This window comes from Zea mays, chromosome 5 (assembly GCF_902167145.1).
Source record: "Zea mays cultivar B73 chromosome 5, Zm-B73-REFERENCE-NAM-5.0, whole genome shotgun sequence".
NCBI lineage: Eukaryota > Viridiplantae > Streptophyta > Magnoliopsida > Poales > Poaceae > Zea > Zea mays.
The window spans coordinates 80,844,700-80,867,284 of NC_050100.1; the positions used below are offsets into that span (position 1 = coordinate 80,844,700).

A 22,585-nucleotide genomic window follows, 5' to 3' on the forward strand; every position below is an offset into this window, starting at 1 on the left:
GTACTCGTGCGTTCATAAAAAATATTATACGAAGAGCGGAGACAATCAATAAAAAAAATCTTGATATCTTTTTGGTGGATAATTTATGTGGATATTGTTGTTAGCTATCGCAACGCACGGGTAACTGACTAGTACTCAATTACACAACAGCTCTATTATCAAGGTAGAGATCCATAAAAAGATTCCTCAAATTCCTTCCCTCTATATTATGTGTGGTCTTGCTGTACCTTGCTACCCTTGCTTACCCGCTCTTACGTAGCAAACATGCCCTTTAGGCTATCTGCACCAGACTTTTTATCTCACTTATTATTTTAAATTCCACTCATCAAACAGTGCAGTCTACAGTATAAAAACCAGTACTTGCACGATCATTTATACGGCTTGCTACCATCTACCAACTCGCGACAATTCTTCTCTTAACAATGATCAACAACGATAATACTCAGCTCATAACCAAAGGTCATATCTACTATAAAAAGTTATTATTATACGATCTAATTTCTCACACAACTAGCGTTCAATTAAACTATCAAAACACATTTTTAAAATTACATATATTTATTATTTACTATACTACTATATCAAATTTTAACTTATAATTCGTCGTATGCTGAAAGATTTTTTCATTTTAAACTCTAATAATTTTATATTTTTTTGTTATGATTCTAAAAGTAAATAAAGCTTAGAATTTAATATTAATAAAATAAATAATGAAGTACATCGACAATTGCATAAGAAGTTTGATTGCAGAGGCCAAAACTCTGGAAAGAACAATGAAGCCCATATATAAGAAAAAAAACATACAAAAAAGGCCCATCTCGGCATCTGCTTGTTCTCAAAGCCCTGTGCCCCTGGTCCGAGCCTCCAACCACACTCCATCTCGCCGCCCAAAACCCACTCTCTCCAAAAAGGCAAAACCCCTCCTTCCCGCGGCGGCCGCCGGCGTAGCCGACGACGCCGACGACGAGGCAGCCATGGCCGCCCCCGCCGCCCGGAGAATAGTTGGCGCTGAGGTTCCCATACCCGGCTCGGACAAGCTGCGGTGGATCGACCTCACCATCCCCTCGTCCTCCGCCGCTGCGCCGGCGAGCCCCTCCGATCCCTTCGTCTGCGTGCCCCCGCGTGCTGCCTCGGGGTGCCACATCATCCCTTCGGGCGATTCTCAGTATTACCTCTCGTGGTACGTGTTGGGGGCTTCTCCTCACTTTCGAGCTCTATATTATGGCTCTGTTCAGATGAGTGACACATTGTGTTAGCTGGACATCGCTCAATTTAGACTTAGCTTCGAATAGTTTTCGCCTTCTGAGTTGTTTGTGCTCATGTTTATGTGAAATGAATCCTTTTAGAACTAGAACTTAAGTGCACGCTTAGTATTGCTTTGGTACTTGCCACATCCAGAGAAACCCTAGGTCCATACCTCATAGTAGGTGGAGATTTTTTTGAATGGAGCATTGGAGCATATGGTTTCTTCTTACAGGAGGATTCACGAGGAACACCCAAATGTGCTGGAGGTCATTGAACTTAGTCCCTCCAAGGAGTTCCCTAGCTTTGGACTGCGTCTTGCCTTCCAGGAGGCGCTATCTCCATTCGCCTTTCTATGTGAACGAGAGGTTTGCTCATTCATGACACCTTACACCAATCGTTGTTTTCACGAACTTTCTGGAACATTAGAGACTAGACTACTCACTTCTGTGGCAATGCAGGGTCGCAGGCAAGGGGAGCTTGTATATATGCTATATGTGCTTACCGTTTCTGGAGTTGCTCTTTTGTGCCACCTACGCAGCCCATTTTCCTACGTATCTGGTTCAGTGCTGCATCAGGATGATATAGCTGAGTTTAATCTCCAAACTCAAGCTCAGAGCGCAAAGGTTACAGCGGTAACAGCGAAGCCAGGATGTATTGTGATTGGTCGGCAAGATGGGTCCATCTGTTCTTACAGTCTTGGCAAATTAGCCCCAAACTCACCAGGCGTGTTATCTACTGTCTATTTGCAGCAGCAAACTCATTGTTCCATGGATTTAGTGGGTTCCAGATGATTGAGTTTGGGGCCTTCTTCTGTAACTCCCCCAAGGTTCCTGAATGTTATTGTTTTCTACTGTAGGTTTCTCGAATGAACTACGAGATGATGCTGGGATTGGACGTTTATGGACTCTCATGTCAAGGTACTATCTTGGATTCTTGGTTATAATGGCACACTAAGCAATGAAAGCATGATTAGCTTAGCTAACTGTTGCTAGAACATCTACTGTTTTCATGTTTGGCTATTAGGCATTGCCCAGCTGCATAGATATTTTCAGAAACTACCATAGCATAGGAAGAAGGAACAGCACATGCAGTGTTCATATGCTTGTTGACTCAAATGACACTTCCATTTATTGCTGCTATTCTCATGGTAGCATATTTGTATACGTGAATGGATTTCCAGTTAGTTGGTCTACATCTCATGTTCTGTTTTTTTTGCATCTTTTTTTCATGAAATCTACCTACATTATTTTGCAGAACAAAGACTGTGGGTCCTGTGCAGGACATAGTAGCAACTGTTGTAAATGAAAGGGACCTGTTATTTGTTCTTCATTTGGATGGACACTTGCGCATATGGGATAATCACATGAAACTTCTCAACTATAATGTCCACTCAAATGACATTGAAGGTAATGTTTATGTTCTCTTTACTTGCTGTTCTCTTGATCTTGTCCTTCTGCCCTATTGTTCATTGTTATGGTTCTTTGTAAGCAATGCTGCTCTTTTTTTACAATGCATGCAATGTTGTTGTGACACATGTAAGCTACAATCTGCATCCTTAAGTCAGTCCTCGTATCGAATCTGCCCAAGCTGCTGGTATCCCATGTCTATACTATTGCTGGATACAAGGTTCAGCTAGGCGCTAGGCGGAATCTAGGCGGTGACCCATTGCCTAGCGCCTAGTCGGGAGTACTCGGTCTTAGGCGCTTCTAGGCGCTTTTCTAGGCGTTTTGGCAATATAGCCATAAATTATATATATATTATGTATATAACTATATATACTATATATATAACTACTATATATGACTATATAACTACTATATACTACCAACCAGATTTTGACCTGGGAACCCCCCGTCTAACCACTGCACCAACATATTGGAATTCGAGTGAAGAGTATAACATACCATTGTGCTATCAGCTGTAAAAACAAAGAACTCAAGCACTTCCAGTCAGCATCTATATAACAAAGCACAAGCAGAGGAAAGACGGGGAAAGAAACAGAAGAGGAGGGAAACAGAGCTGCAGAGGAGATGCGAACTGCAGAGCATATCCAAGTCGAGCAGAGCATATCCAAGATGAGCAGGGAGGGGAGCAGCCGACGGGGGAGGAGAACTCACCGGCGGGGGAGCAGGGAGGGGAGCAGCCGGCGGGGGAGCAGCCGGAGGGGATGAGCGCCGGAGGGAATGAGCAGCGAGGCAATTTCCGTGACCATGTGGGAGGGAGACCGAGCGGCAGCACAGCGCGCGCGCTAATACTCCCGCGCGCTAAAACTCCCGCGCGCGCGCGCTAAAAATTGCCGCGCGCTCGCCCGCGCGCCCGCCCGCGCGCTCGCCTGCGCGCCCGCTTAGGCGCCTGCGCGCCGCCAACTCGCCGCCTAGGCGCGGCTGCGCGCCTCCTAGTCGCTGCGGCCGCCTAGACGCCGCACAGAGCCCTAGGCTACGCGGCAGCCTGGCGATTAGCGCCTAGGCGCGCCTAATCGCCGCCTAGTCGGCGCCTAGCCGAACACTGGCTGGATAGCATATAATTTTTGTGGTGGGCTGATGATAGCTTTATCTGTGCATGCTTGTTTCAGTGAGCTCAGTGACATTGCTTCAAATGTGGAAAAAATACAGTGAGGATCAACTGTAACCTACATGCTTGTTTTTTTGGTTGCAATAGTGCTATCTAAGAGTTAATGGAAGGGTCTGATTGAACAATCTGAGATGCATAAGCATAAAGAGTAATGGTTTTCATGAATAAACTTGTGGAGCTGTGCTTTGATGCATGGCAATTTTGCGGTCGCCTCTACAATGCTGTCCCTTGTTTGGAAACCATGGTTTGACAAAAAAACGAGTCTAAGCTTTGCTTGCACATAATCCTGTTCTTGAGCAGTTAATAACTTAACATCTATTGACAAATTCTCTGTACCTCAGGCCATCCGTCCAGGCTATGGGTTGGTAAGGCTGATGATGATCAGGAGTTGATATCTTTGGCGATTCTGCATCAAAACACTGTGGTATGCCAAGAATGTTGCCTCACCAGTTATTTGCTCATCTTCCATTCACAAAATCTAGTATACTAGTACAAGTGTACAACATGGGAATATAGCCTACCTATGTTTGTAGTGATAAATAACTAGGTAACTCCACTTTCTTGAAAACGGTAACATAATGTTCTATTCTAGGTGTAAGGTGAATCTGATGTTGTGAAGTGTATCAAATGTGCATACTATGTGCCAAGAATATCTCCAAACTAATTGCAAGCTGTGCCTTGCCAGTGTTTTCTTGTCGGCAGATCACTTGATCTTAATGTGATTGAGAGTAAAGAAAACCTTTTCGACCATATTGAGCAAAAGGAGTTGGACAGATTAGTGATGGCAAATGGATTAGTTTCTAGGTTGCCTTGGTTAGTATAATATTAAGATGGATTAATGAATTGGTGACATATATTACTGTGGAACATTATTGTCCTTATTAGACGGCGAGACTTATTAGCTGTGGGTTATATAACCACAACCTGGCGATTATCTTATGCTAACTTCAGCCGGCAATAAATGATGTTCCAACAGCAGAAGCAGACTTGCTGCTAGTACAAACCTCTGGTTAGAAACTTAAATGTTGGATCTGTTGTTCTACTCTTTGCTTGAGCTTATATTTCACTTTGCGATATCTAATTTTTTATCTGTTGTTCTACTCTTTGCTCGAGCTTATATTTCACTTCGTGATATCTATTTTTTCTATTGTGGGTTGCTCGTCGTTGTATGATGACATACCGTGATGGAAAATGTAATCTTTTCTCATCAATTATTGCTGTAAAAAGCTGATTGGTTAATATTGTGATATTTTAAAGGTTCAAGGTTGTGATTATGTTGCTGTATATGGCTTCGGTTTTTCTGCTGCGGAAAGGTTCATGTTCTCTTCTGAACCTTCAATTTCTACTATACCTTTGCTAGAGGTAAAACACCACTGCCAGTTTATTGACATTCTTCAACAAACTTCAATTTCTTTTAAAAAATTTCCATCTAATTAACTAAATGAAAATGAATTGGATAAAAGATGATGTAGAGTTATCTTAATCTTTCCAATCATAGTAACTATGGTGTATGGAGTTTACTTTTTTTAAATATTTTTATGTATTTCTGCCAAAGATACTGCGCTTTATCCTTATATTTTTCAAAATTACATATTGTCTTGCAAATATTTATGCATTTTCTTGGCAGATAACATTGATGCATTGTTATTTCTTATATTTTTAAAATAATAGCACCCCTACCCTAAAGTAAAATAAAAATAATCCCACTGTAGGAAAATCAGAATTGCTTTCCTTGTGTCTGGGTATTTTATTTAACCTAGCACATTTGCTTCCCACAGATAGCTAATATTTCCAACCTTCTTACTCAGGGGAAGCTTGCGGACTTGAAAATAGCCACATATAAGCTTTGGATACTTAAAGAATTTGGCTCCATGCTCTATGAAATATTACAGTATGACATTGACACCGAAACGTAAGTCTGTTGTTCCTCATTGTTGTCATTATGTTCCGTTGCAATTCTTCAACCAGTGTTAGAATGGCATTTACTATGTTACTTCTGTTGTCCATCAAATGGAACTATGCAGTAAGCATCTCATTAAATGAGCTATATCAGTGGATGATTACATATCTGTTAGAGTACCCACCTTGTGTAATTACCTCCTCACCCCTTTGTAATGGGCCAGGCCCAACTATCTCAGTCTATTAATACAACACCCAACCCTGTGTTAGGGTTTCCCACAATATCAACAACTATACAAATGCTAGCTGACTAACATATATTACAGAAATACACACAATCCTTATTTTCCTTTTAATATGTATATCATATATATTATCAATTTCATACACAAAAAAATTGTAAGCCTGCATGCAATAACATACTGTAACTCCATAAATTCTTGGGGAATATTTCGGCGTGCACATGTGTAACCTTTAGTCAGTATTTGATTTCCTTTCTTATGTAAATTACATTAGCTGAATTATATCTAGTAATGGTAATGGATTGGGCCGGTTTTATTTGTAGTGCAAAATGTTGTAGTGAGAAGGTTTGCTGTTATGTGCTACAAGAAGATGCTATCAGTGAACAGTTGTTTCAAAGTTCTGACAATGCATTGGATGATTTGGTTTGGACAGCTGATTCAATGTTCTCCTCCTTGAAGGTAGCTATAATTTCCTTATGGGGTTTTCATAGTTGAAATTTCCATGATTTTATCATTTATGATAATGAATTATGTTCAACTTGAATCATGGGCCTGCTGCTTTGCATTGCTGTTAGGTCTTTGTTATATTTGCCTTTAAATTGAGTGATCTGCTGATGGACTTTTGATTATAAAACACTTGGTCGCTGGAACTCCAGAGATTATTCAGCATACATTTGTTCTCAACTGTTGAACATATTTCTTTAATTTATTTATTCATAATTCCATAGTAATTTATACACTTTGTAATTTTGTTTAATTTATGATTGTTACCAATTTGATCCTTCCACTTTTCTTCTTGTCTCATTTTATCTCATAAGTTTCGAATGACCAATTTTATTATCGACATTGAACCTGTCTTTTCAAGTGAAAAAATGTCATATTATTCAGACAATAATTTCTACACCTGTGCAGAATATATTGTTTAGCATTTTTCAGAACTCTTCCATGCATTTTACCTTTACCTTTTTTTGTGTGCATATTTTTGTGACCGTAGAGCACTTTGATATCCTTAGCTTTCTATACATCTTTGGTATCTGTAGGAACAGGCTTTTACTTTGATTTCATCCATGTTTCTGCGGAGGCTACTTCAACCAGGAGTAAACCACTGTTCTGCCCTACGTGAAACCTTACTAGAGCATAAAAGGTTCCTATCAGATTCTGAGTTCCAGTCACTTACAGCAAATGGGCTACGAAAAGAGATATTATCTATTATAGAACAAGAGGTAATCTTTTTTTTTGTTTTTTGTCCTTTGTTTTGTTCCTTTAAGGCTTCTATTTTCTAGTTTTCTTGTATGGCTGAATTTCCAGAATTCTTTTGGTTTTAGGGAAGTTCACAGACAGCAAGTGCTACAGCTTATCACTGGAAACAATTCTCTGCACGGTACCTCCACAATTGGTGCTGGCACAATAAGCCCTATGGATTGTTTCTTGATACTACAAATGAAGTGTTTGGTTTAGTAAGAAAGGGTTCATTTTCTCTATTCCGTTGTTTGGAGGGTCTGGAGATGCTTATTTATGGTGTGATTCTTTCTTAGTTTTTTTGCAATAAATTTCACTTTTCTGTTGGGAGCGATTAGGTAATGCTAATTAGACTAACATTTCAGGTTATGACCATGGGGTGAACTTACTCGACGATGTGTCTGATTTTGAACTCCTCAATGAGGTCCTCAGATGCATGGGCAATATACACCATTTGCTGGGGAGATCTTCCACAGCAGCATATTATGAATCCTTAATTAGTTCTATTATATCATCTGATGAAATTGTTTCACATATAGTAAAGATTCTAGAGACTGGTTTTAGTCATCAGTCATCCTCATCCCTCAGTACATTACTAGGAATGGATACTTATGTAGAAAGAAGGCAGGCAGCTCACAAAAGTCAAAGGAAGTTTTCTGTTGAGATGTTACGATCTTTTCATACGTTGCAATCAAGATCAGCATCCTGGTCGGCAGTATTCGATGTGATTGAGAAGTTTATGAAGTGTTTGAACACAAACATGAACGTACAATCGTATGGATCAAAGAGAGTTTGTAATGTAAATTCTGTGTTACTAGTTCAAGCTACTTCACAGGTTGCCAGAACAATGTTTGAGTGTGCATTTGATCTGTTTCTGTTCCTTAGCTATCTGGTTGGTGTTGGTGGGCAGGTACGCTATAACTTTTGATTTTTGCTATTTCTTTCTGCTGTGTACTGGAACTTCAACTTTGCTTCTTCGACCATGTACTCATATAGCTTAAGGTACACACTTTTAAGCTTTCATGAGCATGCTTGCTTTGTCTCATCTGTAACTTACAATGGTTAGAACTCTCAAGAACTTTGGCTATTACTGGGATTTTGGGTTGCTGAGCCAATCTTATCCACATACTATACGGCTAACTACCAAGAATTGCTATGATCTTAAAATCATGCAGATGAATATTTGTTTACAATTTACATGTGCTTTTAGAACACCATTGTAACACCAAGGCCTGTGGGCTCAAATTGTCAATTCCATATACAAAATATTAAGCGGCAATGCCTGTTTTTTTAATCTTGTACCCCTTGCTTCTAGTTTGAAAAGTGCAAGATACATTTATTCTTCAATATCTTTTTGTTTATTTCTTTGATAATAATAATTTGTGAATCAGGTTTCTTTGTTGCAAAATGATGTTGCCAGAATAAAACTGAAGCTGTTCCCAATGATTCAAGACATATTGGGACAATGGATTGTTCTCCATTTTGTAGGAACCTCACCAACCTCACCACCAACCATTGACGATTTTAGCTATCAACTTTCTTCTCTTCAGCTTGGTAATACATAAAATATATGATTGTGGTCTTAACTTTGTTGTTGATAAAGATATGATTGTAGTCTTATTGCCTTTGTTTGTTGATACATATTTTGAATGGGCACCCTGCTACTACATTTAGTGTCTTAAATCTTAATGCGCTCTGTCTTTACAATGGTGTAATGAATCCACACCAAAGGACACAACTTGTCAGTTTGGTGTTTTGTAATGGCATTCATAAGGTTTTGGCTATTGTATTTTAGGGGCAGTTTTTTGTGATCAGCAGCTAGCATGTTCTACAGGCAATACACACCCTGGTCTATTGCCAATTTGTGAATTTGGTTTAATTAACTGCACAAACTCCTTTGCCCCCAAATTTGTTTCCTGTGCAAGGGCCCTTTGAATGTTCTGTTAATTTCACATTCATTAGTTTGAAAATTTGTTCCTTTGATTGCATTAAAGGACAGATCTGGCGCAATTGTGTGAAGCCTTTCCACTGAGCCAAAGGTCTTGAGTTCGACGTAGCCTCTCTGCAAAATGCAGGGGTAAGGCTTGCCTCGGTTATTTCTTCCCCAGACCCCACTCATGTGGGAGCTGACAACACTGGATCTATCTTTTGATTGCATTAAACGGAAGGTTTTCTTTGACAAACTGCAAAAATATTGAGAACAAGGGTACTGTGGTCTATTGCTTCTGTTTGTTATAGTACAAGTTTTAAATCCAGATAAACCCCCCTAAATTTCGCCACCTCTAGACAATAGGCAACTAACTATCAGTAACTCACTGTCCCCAATTTACTGTCCTGGGCCAGTTACGGATATGTGCTGTTTTCTTGCCCTCAGTCAGTGGGGACTTGGTGAGGGTCAAACGTGGCCATGCTTTCCCCCCTGTGCCCCCTCTCCTTTCATACCTAAGCTATGCCACTGCTCCTAGGACTGAACATGATTTCATTGTTTGAGGGAGAGCCAAATCTGGCCTCCACCACTAGCATTCTAACGATTTTAGGCAGGGGTGGATGAGAAAACAAATAACACACTGGAATTGTGGTCCTGAACATGCTTCGGATGACAGATTTGTGCTTTAGAATAGCTCACATACAAATTTAAATCTAGGGAAATGAATGGGATACAGTTTTAGACCTCTTTAGGAGGGTTTCTGTGTATCTGGGTCCATTTTGGACTTTCCCTGGATGCGCCGGCTCCTCCACGAGCTCCACAGCCCCCTTCGGCGCGTCACCCTCGTCTACTGCGACAACGTCAGTGCCATCTATCTCTCCATCAATCCCGTGCAGCATTAGGTCACGAAGCATGTGGAGATTGACCTGCACTTCGTCCGGGAGCGTGTCGCTGCAGGTGACGTTCGGGTCCTCAGCGTCCCCACAACGCTGCAGTTTGCCGACATCTTCACAGTGTATTCCTAGACTTCCGGTCCAGTCTCAACATCTGTACAGGATAGAGTTGTGACTGCGGGGGGTGTTAGAGTACCTATTAGGGTTTCGGTACTCCCAATGTGTATTTACTGTTTTGCCCCCATTGTAATGGGCTTGGCCGATCTAACTTAGGCTATATATCCATCTCCCAACCCTTGTTAGGGTTAGGGTTTCCTATTCTAACTGGTACCATGTTACTAACCTTGGATTAGAGAAAAGATAATTAGTCCTTAGGACTTGGTAGAATATATAGGCACAACTAATATGGGCCACATGGGCCTTGAAACTGACAATTGTACTCTTTTTTTTTGCATATCAGTATATTACGAAGATACTATTAAAACATTTTATGCTGATTGCCGAACATTTTAGCTTCAAGAGTTTATAATTTGAAGAAATTATGTTTTTGAGATATCTGAAGCCCAGAGTGATATATCATATGGACAAATGTGTAAGACAAAAAGGAAATAGACGTTTGTACCAGGCTTTTTTGGACCTGGACCTACACTGTACCTCATTTTATCATTTTTCTGGTAGCTGATCTATATATTCTGCAAGTGTACACTATTTATCTATTTAACTTTTAATTTGTGTTCTTTTCATTTATAAACCTTTGAAGCTTGTTACTTATTTTTAATTGCACATGCTGTTCTCTTATTACAGGTAAATCAGATGAACTGTCTTTGCACAGAAAGCTTGGCTGCTCTGATTTTACATTGGCTTCTTTACTTGATTTTCCAAAATCTCCTGAAGGGGACGTTATGTCACCTTGTTTTCTCGGTCCAGCGGAAATAATAAATCTAGTAAGGAGGTTTAGTAGTTTGATTATGCATGGAGGAAATTTTGAATGTGTACACACTTTCTTGGGATGCACAATTAATCTATCAGCTGTTCTCATCAGACATAGTCAGTATGAAGCTGCTCAGGTACTATATTTTATTTTTGGACTAAAATTCATTAGAAACATATTATGTTTTATTTGAATGTTGCTCATTCTATATAGTATCAGGCTATCAGCTATCAAATAAGCTCTGCTTATCCTCATTTTTATCTCTAACAGAATCTGCTGGGAATTCTGGAAACATACTTGAACAATGGAAAAGTATCGCATACTGGTCAAGATGCAGACACTGCATGTTCAGCATATCTTCATCTCAATGGATTTTGCCTTCTGATGATTGCACATGATGAAGCAAATATTATTTTGAGAGAATCCAAGGTTCATGATGCTATCCGATGCTTTTTCAGGTACTACCTTTTCACTATGCGAACTTGTGGATTGAGCCTTTTGATTATCATCAAACGACACTTTTCTGGAAACCGTCTTTAGTGGCTGGGGACATCAATGATTTATTTTTCCTATTGTGATACTAGACAAGAATTATGTAGCATAAACATATATGTTATTGAGCTATTGAAAACAACCGGACCTGATCAGTCTAACTGGTTATTTAAAAGCCTAACTGACAGACCATGTGCTTGATCTACTTCTGTTTAAGTTAAGTGGTAGTTGATAAGATATGGTTTTCCGTCCTTAACCCCGCATCATGTATAAAAATCTTCTTTAACTAGATATAATTACTAGGGAAGAGAAGTACCTCACAGTCACCACTCACCAGTAAACTGGCGGTCATAAATCTTTGTGGTAGCACCTTGCAATGAGTCTGATACTTATTTTTGTAAATTCTATAGAATTGTAAGCACAATTGTAGTTGTTACTTTATGAAATAGCGATGCAGAGCAACTCATCTTTGCCCACAACATTTGATTTGCTGTGTTTTGAAAAAGAAAGGGATTGCACACCCTTTATTAGAAATGACAAGTAACTAAGTGAGCTTGTTATCGGCATATCATTAGGAGATCTGCTTGTGTCTTTTGTTAAATATCAGCAAGGGATTTTGAAGCATGCAATCCAATAGTCTAAGTTAATGTTTTCTGGTAGGAATCACTTCATTTGATTTAGTTACCTAATTCTCAGGTCCTGTGAAACAATAGTTCAGACTTGAGAACTGAGGCAGCACCATATATTAGTTGCTGCTATCGGAGCAATGGTACGTAACTGTTATGGTCACCCTATTTAAGATAAAAAATTGCAGGAGTGTTTTGGTTTATCTTTAGAGGGGGTAAGGTGTGGATCAAAAACTCAAGAATGATGGAGCCCTGAAAGGCCTGAAAATCTGCTAAGAATAAAAAAACTTAGTCGGGGAGGGAATGACCACCCTCCCGGTATTACATTAAGAAGAGACCGAGATAACGGTCTCAGCCAAGAAAATCCCTGGACTCTGGCCCCTATCACTAATGGGCCGGTGTCAACCGTTCACTCTGCAACGGCCCAATCGGAGGGTGACGCATAGGACATCGTAACATGAGAGCGGATGGGACACACCGAGGGGATTTTTTAAACCAAGCCAGAAAATTCGCCCCCGAGAGGAATCGAACCCGGGACTTGGAGGTGCTACTTGTTAGCTTTTAACCACTAGGCTAGAGGCCCTTTCGCCTGTTAAGAATAAAACTTTTGGATGTGTATGCTTGCCTCGTTGTCTATTTCATTTTTAAAATTGCTGGGTATTTTTGTTATGAACTTATAATCGGACTACCTGTTGGCGCTCTCTCTGGTATTGACTTGACAAATACTTTGGAAAACAGGGCTGCATCCGGGTATGAAGCTCCAAAGGCTTTGGAGAACTTTTCATTGGAAACAGGGTTTCAAGTTTCTGGTGATATCATTCTCCTAGCTTTACTTGTTGTATACTGCATTTAACTTATATTCTAACCATTTGTTTTTTTCAGGGGAATCTAGATCTATTTCTTTGTGGAGACTTAACTACTATGAGTGGGCAATGCAAATTTTTGAGCAACACTCCATGAGCGAGGGGGCGTACCAATTTGCTCTTGCTGCACTAGAACTAGTTGATATCGTCGACGGGATAGATAATGGAATTGAAGCTGAGGGTCTTCCAGAGACCGCAGCAATGATTAAAGGACGACTATGGGCTAATGTATTCAAGTACAGCTTGGATTTGAAACACTTTCACGATGCATATTGTGCGATCGTCTCAAACCCAGATGATGATAGCAAATATATCTGTTTGAGGCGTTTCATCATAGTTCTTTGTGATCTTGGGGAGACAAAGGTTTGCCATATGAAGTTGTTTATTTGCATTATTGTTTGCACCTTTTTTCATGATTTGTCCATGGACATCTTTAGTGTTTTGAGGTGGCCGTAGTGCCTAGGCAGGAATAAGTTGCTTGGCAGGCAGGTGATTTTGTAAGTATTATAGTGGTCATGACACATGTTTGCAGCCATACATAGGTATCATAAGACTTATATCTTGGCCGTTGACATGATCTACCGCATTTGATTTTGTTTTACATTTTTGCTATCCTTACATTGTGGAAATGGAGAAGGGCAGACTTCAGTGGTGAGAGCTGTCTCACCGAGTCACCAGGTTGCTGGTTCGAAGCAACCTCTCCGCATTTGTGGTGGAAGGCTTGCCTCAGTTTATTACTTTCCCAGACCCCACTCACATGGGAGCCTCTGGCACGTGGTCTGCCTCTTTTTTACATTGTGGAAAATGTGGGTTCATGCAGTGTGTGATGTTGTTCAACGTGTTTCTGCTAATTTTGTTAAGAGTCCTACAAGTGTGTGATGTGTTAGCTATTTGATTATTTTCTTTTCCATTGTATATGCGGTATGTCAACTGGTCAAGCTGGCTCTAACTACTACTACTACCTAAAAATCATGACTTGGATGCATTTGTTGTGTTTGGGCCTTTTTTTCTTGTCTTTCTTTTATTGTATCATTTGTATGCAAGGCATGTTGGCCAGTCTTAGCAGCATTTCCTCTAAACATTGTTAGTTAAACTCCTATGTATATGCAGGGCATGTTGATCAATCTAGCAGACTTTCCTCTAAATATATTAACAATTAACTAGGAGTCATACAAATCAAATGCTGTTTGTGTTATCCAGTTGTTTTTCTCATCATTTTATGCAAGGGATGCTCACTATTAGATTGGAGCTTAAATTTGCCTCTTACCTGTGGAAATAGGTTCTTTGTGACGGAGAGATTCCATTCACTGGCTTGGTAGAGAAAGTGGAGCAAGAGCTCTTCTGGAAGGTTCACTCATTTTCAGCATAGTACAATATTTGTGTCTTGCTTTCCGCCACACCGATCTTATTTTTAGTTTCACAGGCTGAGCGCTCAGATCTGTCGTCTAGACCAAATCTCTATAAGGTTCTTTATTCATTTGAAGCACATAGGAACAAATGGAGGAAAGCAGCTGCATACATGTACAGGTACTTTGTTAGATTGAATAGAGAAGGTAATGCAGGCGGCAGCCACCAACTTCCTCACGTGTTGCAAGAGAGGTTGCATGCTTTATCTGCTGCTATCAACGCATTGCAGCTTGTTGATCCCTCATTTGCATGGCTCGATTCTATTTGTGAAGCCGATGATAAAATTTCTCCAAGTAAAAGACCCCGGAATCTTTTGATGGAGAACTGTATGTTTTGTCAGACTTTTAATTGCTGTTTGATTTATCTCATTGCACAGCAACACACTTTGTTTAACTTTTGCTCTCTATTTCAGCGGCTTTTGGCACAAACTCAGAACTTTCTAGATTGCAATTTTGTGTTGACATTGAAATCCTTGAAAAAGAATACATATTAACAGAAGCACAGTATATGCTCAGCACTTTGAAATCAAGTTTTGATTTTTCAGGTATCCCTGAAACTATTCATAGGACTTTATTGCTTGAATTTATAGAGATCAATACCTTAATTAGCAATCTTTAAGAATTAACACCGAAATCTGTTTTTGTGTGACTGCAGAAAGCCAATCTATTGAGTCCCTGATGGATATTCTTATAAATGAGAAATTGTATGATATAGCCTTCACAATTGTGCTAAAATTTTGGAAGGAGTCAGAAATAAAAAAGTATTTCACATTTTCTTGTTTTGTTTCCTTTTTTATCTGTAGCGCTGTCTTAAGGGATTGCTGTTTGTCATGTTCTCTTCTATGTCTACAATTCGGTCTCACTGTATCTATTGTTTCAATTGTTCCGTTGTAGGCAATTGGACCGTGTATTTTCAGTCATTGCGCAGCAATGCTGCTCGAACAGATCAGACAACAAATCAAGGTATGTTGACCGACTCTTCTAATTGCACATATGGGCAGATTATTGTGCTGGCAAATAATAGTGTTAACTAATGATGTGAGATGTATCCTAATTACGGAAGTTTGACTGATAGTAAACAAGTGCCACTTCTGCCTTCTTCTGAGAATGATGCATGGGAGATCAACAATAGGAGTATTGCTGTGACCCAACAATTGCAGGGGAGCAACCACTGGGAAACCCTTGAACTATATTTGGTATGTGCCTTTTCTGTTTTCCTCATCATCAGTGTGACGGTGCGTAAGGGCCTGTTTGGATCTCATGTGATAAATTTTACAAGGTGCTAATGTTTAACCATCTCAAATGGAGAGCTAAAGTTTAGCACATGGGTAGTGTTTGGATGCATATGCTAAAGTTTAGCATATGGATATAGAAAGGCATCCATACCCCTAATTAATACAGGGTGGGGAAGAGAGTGTGGGTGAGTAGGGTATGCGATGTCTTTTCTTTACCCTGGACCACTTTTAACTCACTTTAGCACACATTGGAGGAGCTAAACTACTAATGGGTGCTAAAGTTTAGCACTTCACTTTTAACATCTTTTAACATGGGAAGAAAAGGCAAAACAAAACACTTGCCTTGTAGTTATTTGGGTCTTCTTCTTTCCTTGCACAAGTTATCCAGGCAGCAGTTCCAACCTTTTATTGATAGAATTGCTGACCAGCTTTCAAGTTGGAAGGCAGACTTATTGACAAAGCTGAGAAATGTCTTCTATGTGACACCCTGAGAAAAGAGGTCTAAACCACCCTGAGAAATGTCTTCTATGTGACAAAGCTGAAGAAACTCTAGATCTTCTGGTGGCTTGCTCCTTCTCGAGAATCTTTTGGTATCAACTTTTTTGGAAATTCGGGCTACACTCCCTTGCCCCCCAGCCGGCTGCCACCTCCTTCCTGTGTTGGTGGGAGGAAGTTTCAGATGTGGTTTCAGGTCTTACCAGAAAAGGTCTTGACTCCCTTATCATCTTGGGTGCTTGGACGATTTGGAATCATCGGAACAGATGTGTCTTCGATGGTTTGTCTCCATGCCTCACCTCTATCCTTGCTTTGGCAGATGAGGAGAGAAGTCGTTGGGAAACAGCTAGGGCGAAAGGCCTATGTTCTCTGGCTGCCTCTCCAGCTGCTCCCTAGGGTGGTGTGTTGGTTTTTTCATATGGTGAATACCTTTTTGTATGCTATCTTCTGGCCGCCGTAAGGATGCCTTCTGATGTATGGTCTATTTTAGACCTTTTTATTCTATCTTCTTAATATATAAAGGGGTGCAATTCTCCTGCGCGTTTTCGAGAAAAAAAAACACTTCCCTTATTAATATAACACACAGCTCTCTTGCGGGTTTGAGAAAAAGAACACCTTTTAACACTCCTGTTTGGATCTCCAAGTGCTGAAGTTTAGCTAAAAGTGTAGTGCTGAAGTTTAGCTAATAGTGTAGTGCTAAACTTTAGCACCATGGATCCAAGCAGGCCCTTATTTGAGTGTGTCTGTGTCAGGGCCCAAGAGGGCTGCTACTGTAGCGCGGGGTAACGTGGTGCGGAGCAGAACCGGGGTACTGTAGCACCAGCCATCCATAACAGTCTTCTTTTTAGTATTTTCTAATTTGGGAATCTCTATCCCTGAAGTACTGTGTTGAACTATACCCTCTTCTTTTTGTAAGGCTTGATTTGAGTGCTGTCTCCAAAGTCATACTTTGACAGTTAATATCCCATATTATGATGTTCATAACTATGAGTTCGATATCATATGAAAATGTTTTCAAATATGGATCCAGTAATACCAAATCTGTGTCATATAATTTGCAAATTCGTAGATTAAGTGTCACTAAAAAAACAAGTTCAAACCTTGGGTTGCGCTGGAGTTATTTTTTTTGGCATTTGGCCAGGGCCAGAGGCATCTCCTTCCTCTGCTCGTGGCCCAGTGGGTGAGTCTTAGGTGGATCCCTTGTACAATCTAGGTTGTTTTTGTTTTCCCAGGGTGAGATCCGTTTTCGTTTTCTCGCCTTGGGGTGTGTGGGTGTTTGAATTTGGGCCTTTGCCCCCCCCTCCTTTTTCTTAACATAATGATGCACAGCTCTTCTCCATATCTGAGAAAAATATCTTGGGTTGTGTGTGCCCCTTGTAAAAAAGAAAAGGAGTAAGTACTTTGTTACTGATCTCATGGGACAGTCAGTCAGCAGCGCGGAATTTTACTATTCTTTTGTGGTGCTGCTTCTATAGGAACCAGTGCTGACCTTACGGGTCCTTCCAACTATCTGTAGTGTTTTATGTTCTAAAAAAATATATCTGTAGTGTTTTGTGGTCAACATTTTTTCCCATCTTTATATGATTATAGTGCGTTTTTTACTACTTCATAAGTAGTGGAATAGACCGTGGTGCATAACTCTTATGCAGCTGAGTCTAGTGTCTGGCAGGTCCCCATTACTATCTACTATTTGTAGATTTTGATCAATAAAATTGTTCTGTCAGCGAGCAGAGTTATGTTGTAGGTTTTGATCAATCAATGGTTCTATCAGCGAGCACAATTGTGCCACATCAAGACTTTCTTGAACGACGCAGGAGAGATATGTGAGATTTCATTAAGATAGAAACAGTACAACACGAGGGGAGGCATGAAGTCCGCCCCTCTCCACACCAAGACTATTTTTTTTCGTGAACGTGCAGAGAGCTGCGCATCATTAAATTAAGAGAAGAAAACAGTCCAAAATGGACCAAAGTACAATGCCAAAAAGGCAGAACGCTAGACCACCAAATTCCTGCTGCGCACAAAACTGCAGCCTCTTCTGCGCATGAAAACAGTAGGACACAAAAGGAGACAAACAGCAAAAAGTGCCAGCAGGCCCCCCCACACAACTGCTCTTCACTAATCACCCAGAAGATCCTTGGACCTAATAATGGCAGCACCAAGGCCCAAGATGCCTGGCACCGGCAAGACTCCAACAATCTAACTCATCCAAAAAAACTCTTTTTATTCCGTTTATGGAAGGTCTGACACCATAAAAAACCGCCTTATTACGATGAAGCCATAAGGCTGAGTCCAGTGCACAGCCTCTCTCTCGCCCCTGCCACGTCAGCTCTCGCCTCCACTCTCGCCCCTGCTGCTCCAGTGCACAGGCTGCAGCAGGTTACAGCCTCAGGCTATAGCACACGTGGACCAATCAGAAGCCGCCACTCACTGTCGCCCCTCGCTCTCGCCCGCGAAGACGCCATCGCCAACGCGTCGCCCCGCTCTCGCCTGCCTATCGCCGGGCGGTAGCAGTAGCGCCCGCCGGGTCGCTCTCGCCCGCCTCCAGCCCCGCTCTCGCCTCCTGCTGGGCGCTATCGCCCTCACTATAGCCTGCATTGGCACCAGCCTAAACACCAAGCTCCCAAGATGATGATACTGTTAAAGTATCTTCTTTTGGATTTGTGCACTTGCTTACACATCTTCCTCCACCACTCAGCAAAAGAGGACTCATTAGAAGCAGGAGAAAGATTAGCAAGCCCCAACGAAGAAAGAATGCAGCGCCAAAATTGCCGAGCAAAAATGCAAGTGCAAAGGAGGTGTTGGATATTCTCCGGCTCTTGATCACATAAAGGACAAACCTCAGGATGATCCAACCCCCTTTTTTGTAGTCTATTAGTTGTCCAACATTTATTCCTTATTGGCAACCAAAGAAAAAATTTGCATTTGGGTGGAGCCCAAGTCTTCTATAACCTCTTCCATGGTTCAAAAGTAATCGAACCCATGAAAAAAGCCTTATAACACGATTTAGAAGAGAACTACCCAGAGGAAGAATGAATCCACACATGTCTATCAGCCTCATTAGTAAGCACCACTCCCTTTAAAGCGTCCCAAAGGTGTAGGTATTGCTGCAGCCCAGACAAATTAAGAGGGGTCTCAATGTCGCTGACCCACTGCCAGTTCTCAAGAGCATGGGTGTGAACTTCAGAATTTCTGCTGATGTGGTAGGATTGGGGAACAGGATACATGAACAGTGGATAGATTGCTAACTCACCCTCCCTCTGGAGTCTCTGAGCTGCTTTTAGATATATTTCTGCCTGCGTCTAATTGGTCTCTCATATAGAGATGAGCTGACTCCTAAGCAAATATCTGGTCAAATCAATCTAACTCGTGGTACTGTTCATGCGCAGTACCTCGTGTCCCCCTGGCTGGCTCCACTTGCCATAACATATTACCCTTGAAACTAGATTAAGCTTTATTCTGAGGAAGTCCACAAACTAGAGAAAGTACAACTTCAATCGTGCCTTTTCTGCATCTTATGGCCTGTTTGGATTTTAGAGTTTACAAATACCGCGGTTTCTAAAAATACTATAGTATCAGATACTTGAAGTGCTTGGATACCACAAACTATGAAGTTCTAAACTTTAGTTTCTTAGATACCATGCTATTTTTGGAGTTCTTATACATTCACTAGTACCCTCTTTTTGTAAAACCGACTATGTCCGGTGTGCTGTCCATGCTCTCGCTGCAGAACTGAGGTGATTGAGAAGCTAGTTACACTGCTATCAACCAGAGCCCACCCAAGCCGTTACGTACAGTGAACGGTGTTAAATCTGAGTGAAAAGACAAAAATGCCCATGCAATTTATTGTGATTTTACCCCTCGTTATATTATATAATTGTGATTTACTGATTTTACCCCTGTTGGGGTTGCTCCCGTATGCAATAGAAAAAAGGTATTTTGGACCTTTCACCCATTTTCCATTTTTTTTATTTTTAACCACTAATTCTGATTTTCACTAACGGTGTTGAGAGGGAGGGGCAAACTGTAGCTTCTTTTTTAAAACAGAGGGGTAAAATAACAAAATTGAAAAATGGAGGGTATAATCACAATTGTCTCCCAAAAGGAAATCCCTTCGTCTGTCCCATGCCAAAGCACAAGTCTAAGGCCAAATCCTTTTTTTTCTCGGAAGCGCAGGAGAGTTGTGCATCATTATATTAAGAAGAAAGTGGTTAAGATCCATGCGGACCGGTACAAGATAAAACCACCTTACGGTGGTAAAAAATAAGAATTCAAAAAGGGGTCATCGTCTAAACAAATAACGGCGACCACATCACTACTAAGGGGACCCTACAACCCTGGGGTCGGAGCCATAAGAAGAGACATGATCTTAGCTCCAGCCATCTCCCAAAGCTTCATCTCCGTTTAGGAGCAAGGTCCTCAATTCTATGACCAAACAGACACCGATCAGTCCAAAACAAGGTAGAGGCTTCATCACCGACGACGGTTTGCATTGCCACCGAGAAGAACTTGACTTTTGATGGAACTTGGATGGTCAAGGAAGCCCAAGGATGTTCTGGTTCTGTTTTGGCTAGCCACAACCACCTCATCCTGAGCGCCCATGAAAGCTCCCTTAGGTTTGATATACCAAGGCCGCCCAGCTCAAGAGGGCTACAAACTTTGTTTCATGCCACGTGATAGTGCCCCCTTTCACATCTTTGCGGCCACGCCAAAGGAAGCCCCGCCGTATCTTGTCAATGGCTTTGAAGGCCCATCATGGTAAGTCTACTGCCATAGCAAGATAGATAACCATGCCAGTAAGAACATGCTGAACTTGAACTTTCCGGCCAGCTTTAGCCATCAAATCAGCTAAACAAACCAGTGATTACTTACCACAATAACCAAACAAAGCGTGGTTTCCTAAATTACAGTAGAAAATCATGGCTTTGACAAACTGTGGTTTCATTACCATACAAATACAGTATTAAAAAACTGTAGTTGCAGGATATTTTAATATCCAAGCAAGCAATGTATATTTTGTGTTCCCAACAGCGAGTTGCAGAAACTACTTACATTGCCGCGTCAATACTTCTATTCCTGTTTTTGCAGGATAAATACAAAGACCTGCATCCTAGGTTGCCAGTCATTGTTGCTGAGACGCTTCTTTATACTGATCCTGAGATTGAGCTACCACTTTGGTTGGTTCAGATGTTCAAGGTGGTTTTCTCATAAATAGTGTCTCTGGCTAATTCTATATATTTTAGTGCTGACCGACCTTTGGTTTGGCTGCTACAATTTGCATTCAGGCTAATAAGGCAGGGAACAAGATCTCATGGGGCATGTCTGGAAAAGAGGCAGATCCTGCTGCTTTATTCAGATTGTACATAAACTACGGACGCCACGCAGAAGCCACCAACCTGCTGGTGGAGTATCTAGAGTCGTTCGCATCGTCGGTAATGGATTGACAACACTGAAATACCCAAATGCAAGATTTTTACAAGCTTATAACATATACAAATCCCTGGGAACCATTTGCAGAGGCCAGTGGACGTCCTCCACCGCAAGAAGATGTCCGCCGTTTGGTTCCCCTACACCGCCGTCGAGAGGCTCTGGTGCCAGCTTGGTGAGATGCAACGGGCAGGGCACAGCGTGGATCAGTGCGACCGGCTCAAGAAGCTGCTGCACGGAGCCCTGATGAGCCACCTGCAGCAGGTTGGTAGTGCCACATCCGAAAGCAAAACCCTGCTCTGTTGCGTGCGTCGGTGCTGATTTGTGTTCTTGTTCCACGATCGCAGGTCGTGGTCGACTCGGATGATGTGCTGTCGTCAGTTGGAGATGGGCAGGGGATGGAGGACCAGAGCAGCTGAAGTCCTGAAGATCGTGTTGTTGGCATGTGTAGAAAACGATGTGCCACCGCTGGATACTGTATGTGATTGTTTGTGTGGTCAGCTGACCAAGAGTTACGCCTGTGTCTTTTATATAGAATTATTATTAGATGAAAACAAAGACGGAGCGATGGCTCCATTTGTAACGTGAGCATGGAACTGTCGCTGATGACGAGCTGTTCACTTCCCATGTGTAGATGTAGAAGGTGGATTGACGCATCCATTACAGCACTGCTGCACTGGTATTGTATCGGTTCTGCCTTCGGGGTGTGTAATGGGGTTGTTGCGATCGGGTTCAGATTAGTGTTGAGCGTCGTGGCATTAGGGCATGTACAATACCATTCAATATATGGTCTTTTAAGGGGTTTCTAAAGAGTTAATTAAAAAAATACAAGAGATTACCTCTTTATGAAAAGCTTGTTTACACATGATTTTTAATACATATTGTCTGTTAAAATGTTTTTAGGAGCTCTCCTATCTCATCTCATCATTTATTTCAAACAAACTTCACTCTGCAAGCAATATCATCTATAATGTCGTGTCCTATATTTTATACGATCCACCAAAGATAGTCTTAACTACATTTATAATTGAGGAGCTAAAAGTTGTACTATGCAGTGTTTTAGTTGTCTTTTATATTTAAAAATCGATCCATGG

The 22,585-nt window shown here is 41.2% G+C and overlaps 1 protein-coding gene across 1 annotated transcript; it reads left to right on the forward strand.

Annotated features, from left to right (window-relative positions):
* Nucleotides 1-942: 942 nt before the first annotated feature.
* LOC100501287 (uncharacterized) lies at nucleotides 943-22,295 on the forward strand. The gene is made up of 27 exons (NM_001362462.1): nucleotides 943-1,180; nucleotides 1,478-1,610; nucleotides 1,704-1,968; nucleotides 2,102-2,162; nucleotides 2,500-2,651; nucleotides 4,158-4,240; nucleotides 5,074-5,178; nucleotides 5,625-5,728; nucleotides 6,281-6,416; nucleotides 6,998-7,180; nucleotides 7,283-7,475; nucleotides 7,562-8,106; nucleotides 8,588-8,750; nucleotides 10,821-11,083; nucleotides 11,218-11,405; nucleotides 12,804-12,874; nucleotides 12,948-13,291; nucleotides 14,208-14,276; nucleotides 14,352-14,661; nucleotides 14,748-14,879; nucleotides 14,990-15,095; nucleotides 15,229-15,297; nucleotides 15,410-15,530; nucleotides 21,153-21,260; nucleotides 21,350-21,496; nucleotides 21,582-21,755; nucleotides 21,839-22,295. The coding sequence occupies exons 1-27, from the start codon at nucleotides 975-977 to the stop codon at nucleotides 21,908-21,910; spliced, it is 4,503 nt and encodes a 1,500-aa protein (NP_001349391.1). The 5' UTR covers nucleotides 943-974; the 3' UTR covers nucleotides 21,911-22,295.
* Nucleotides 22,296-22,585: the final 290 nt, after the last annotated feature.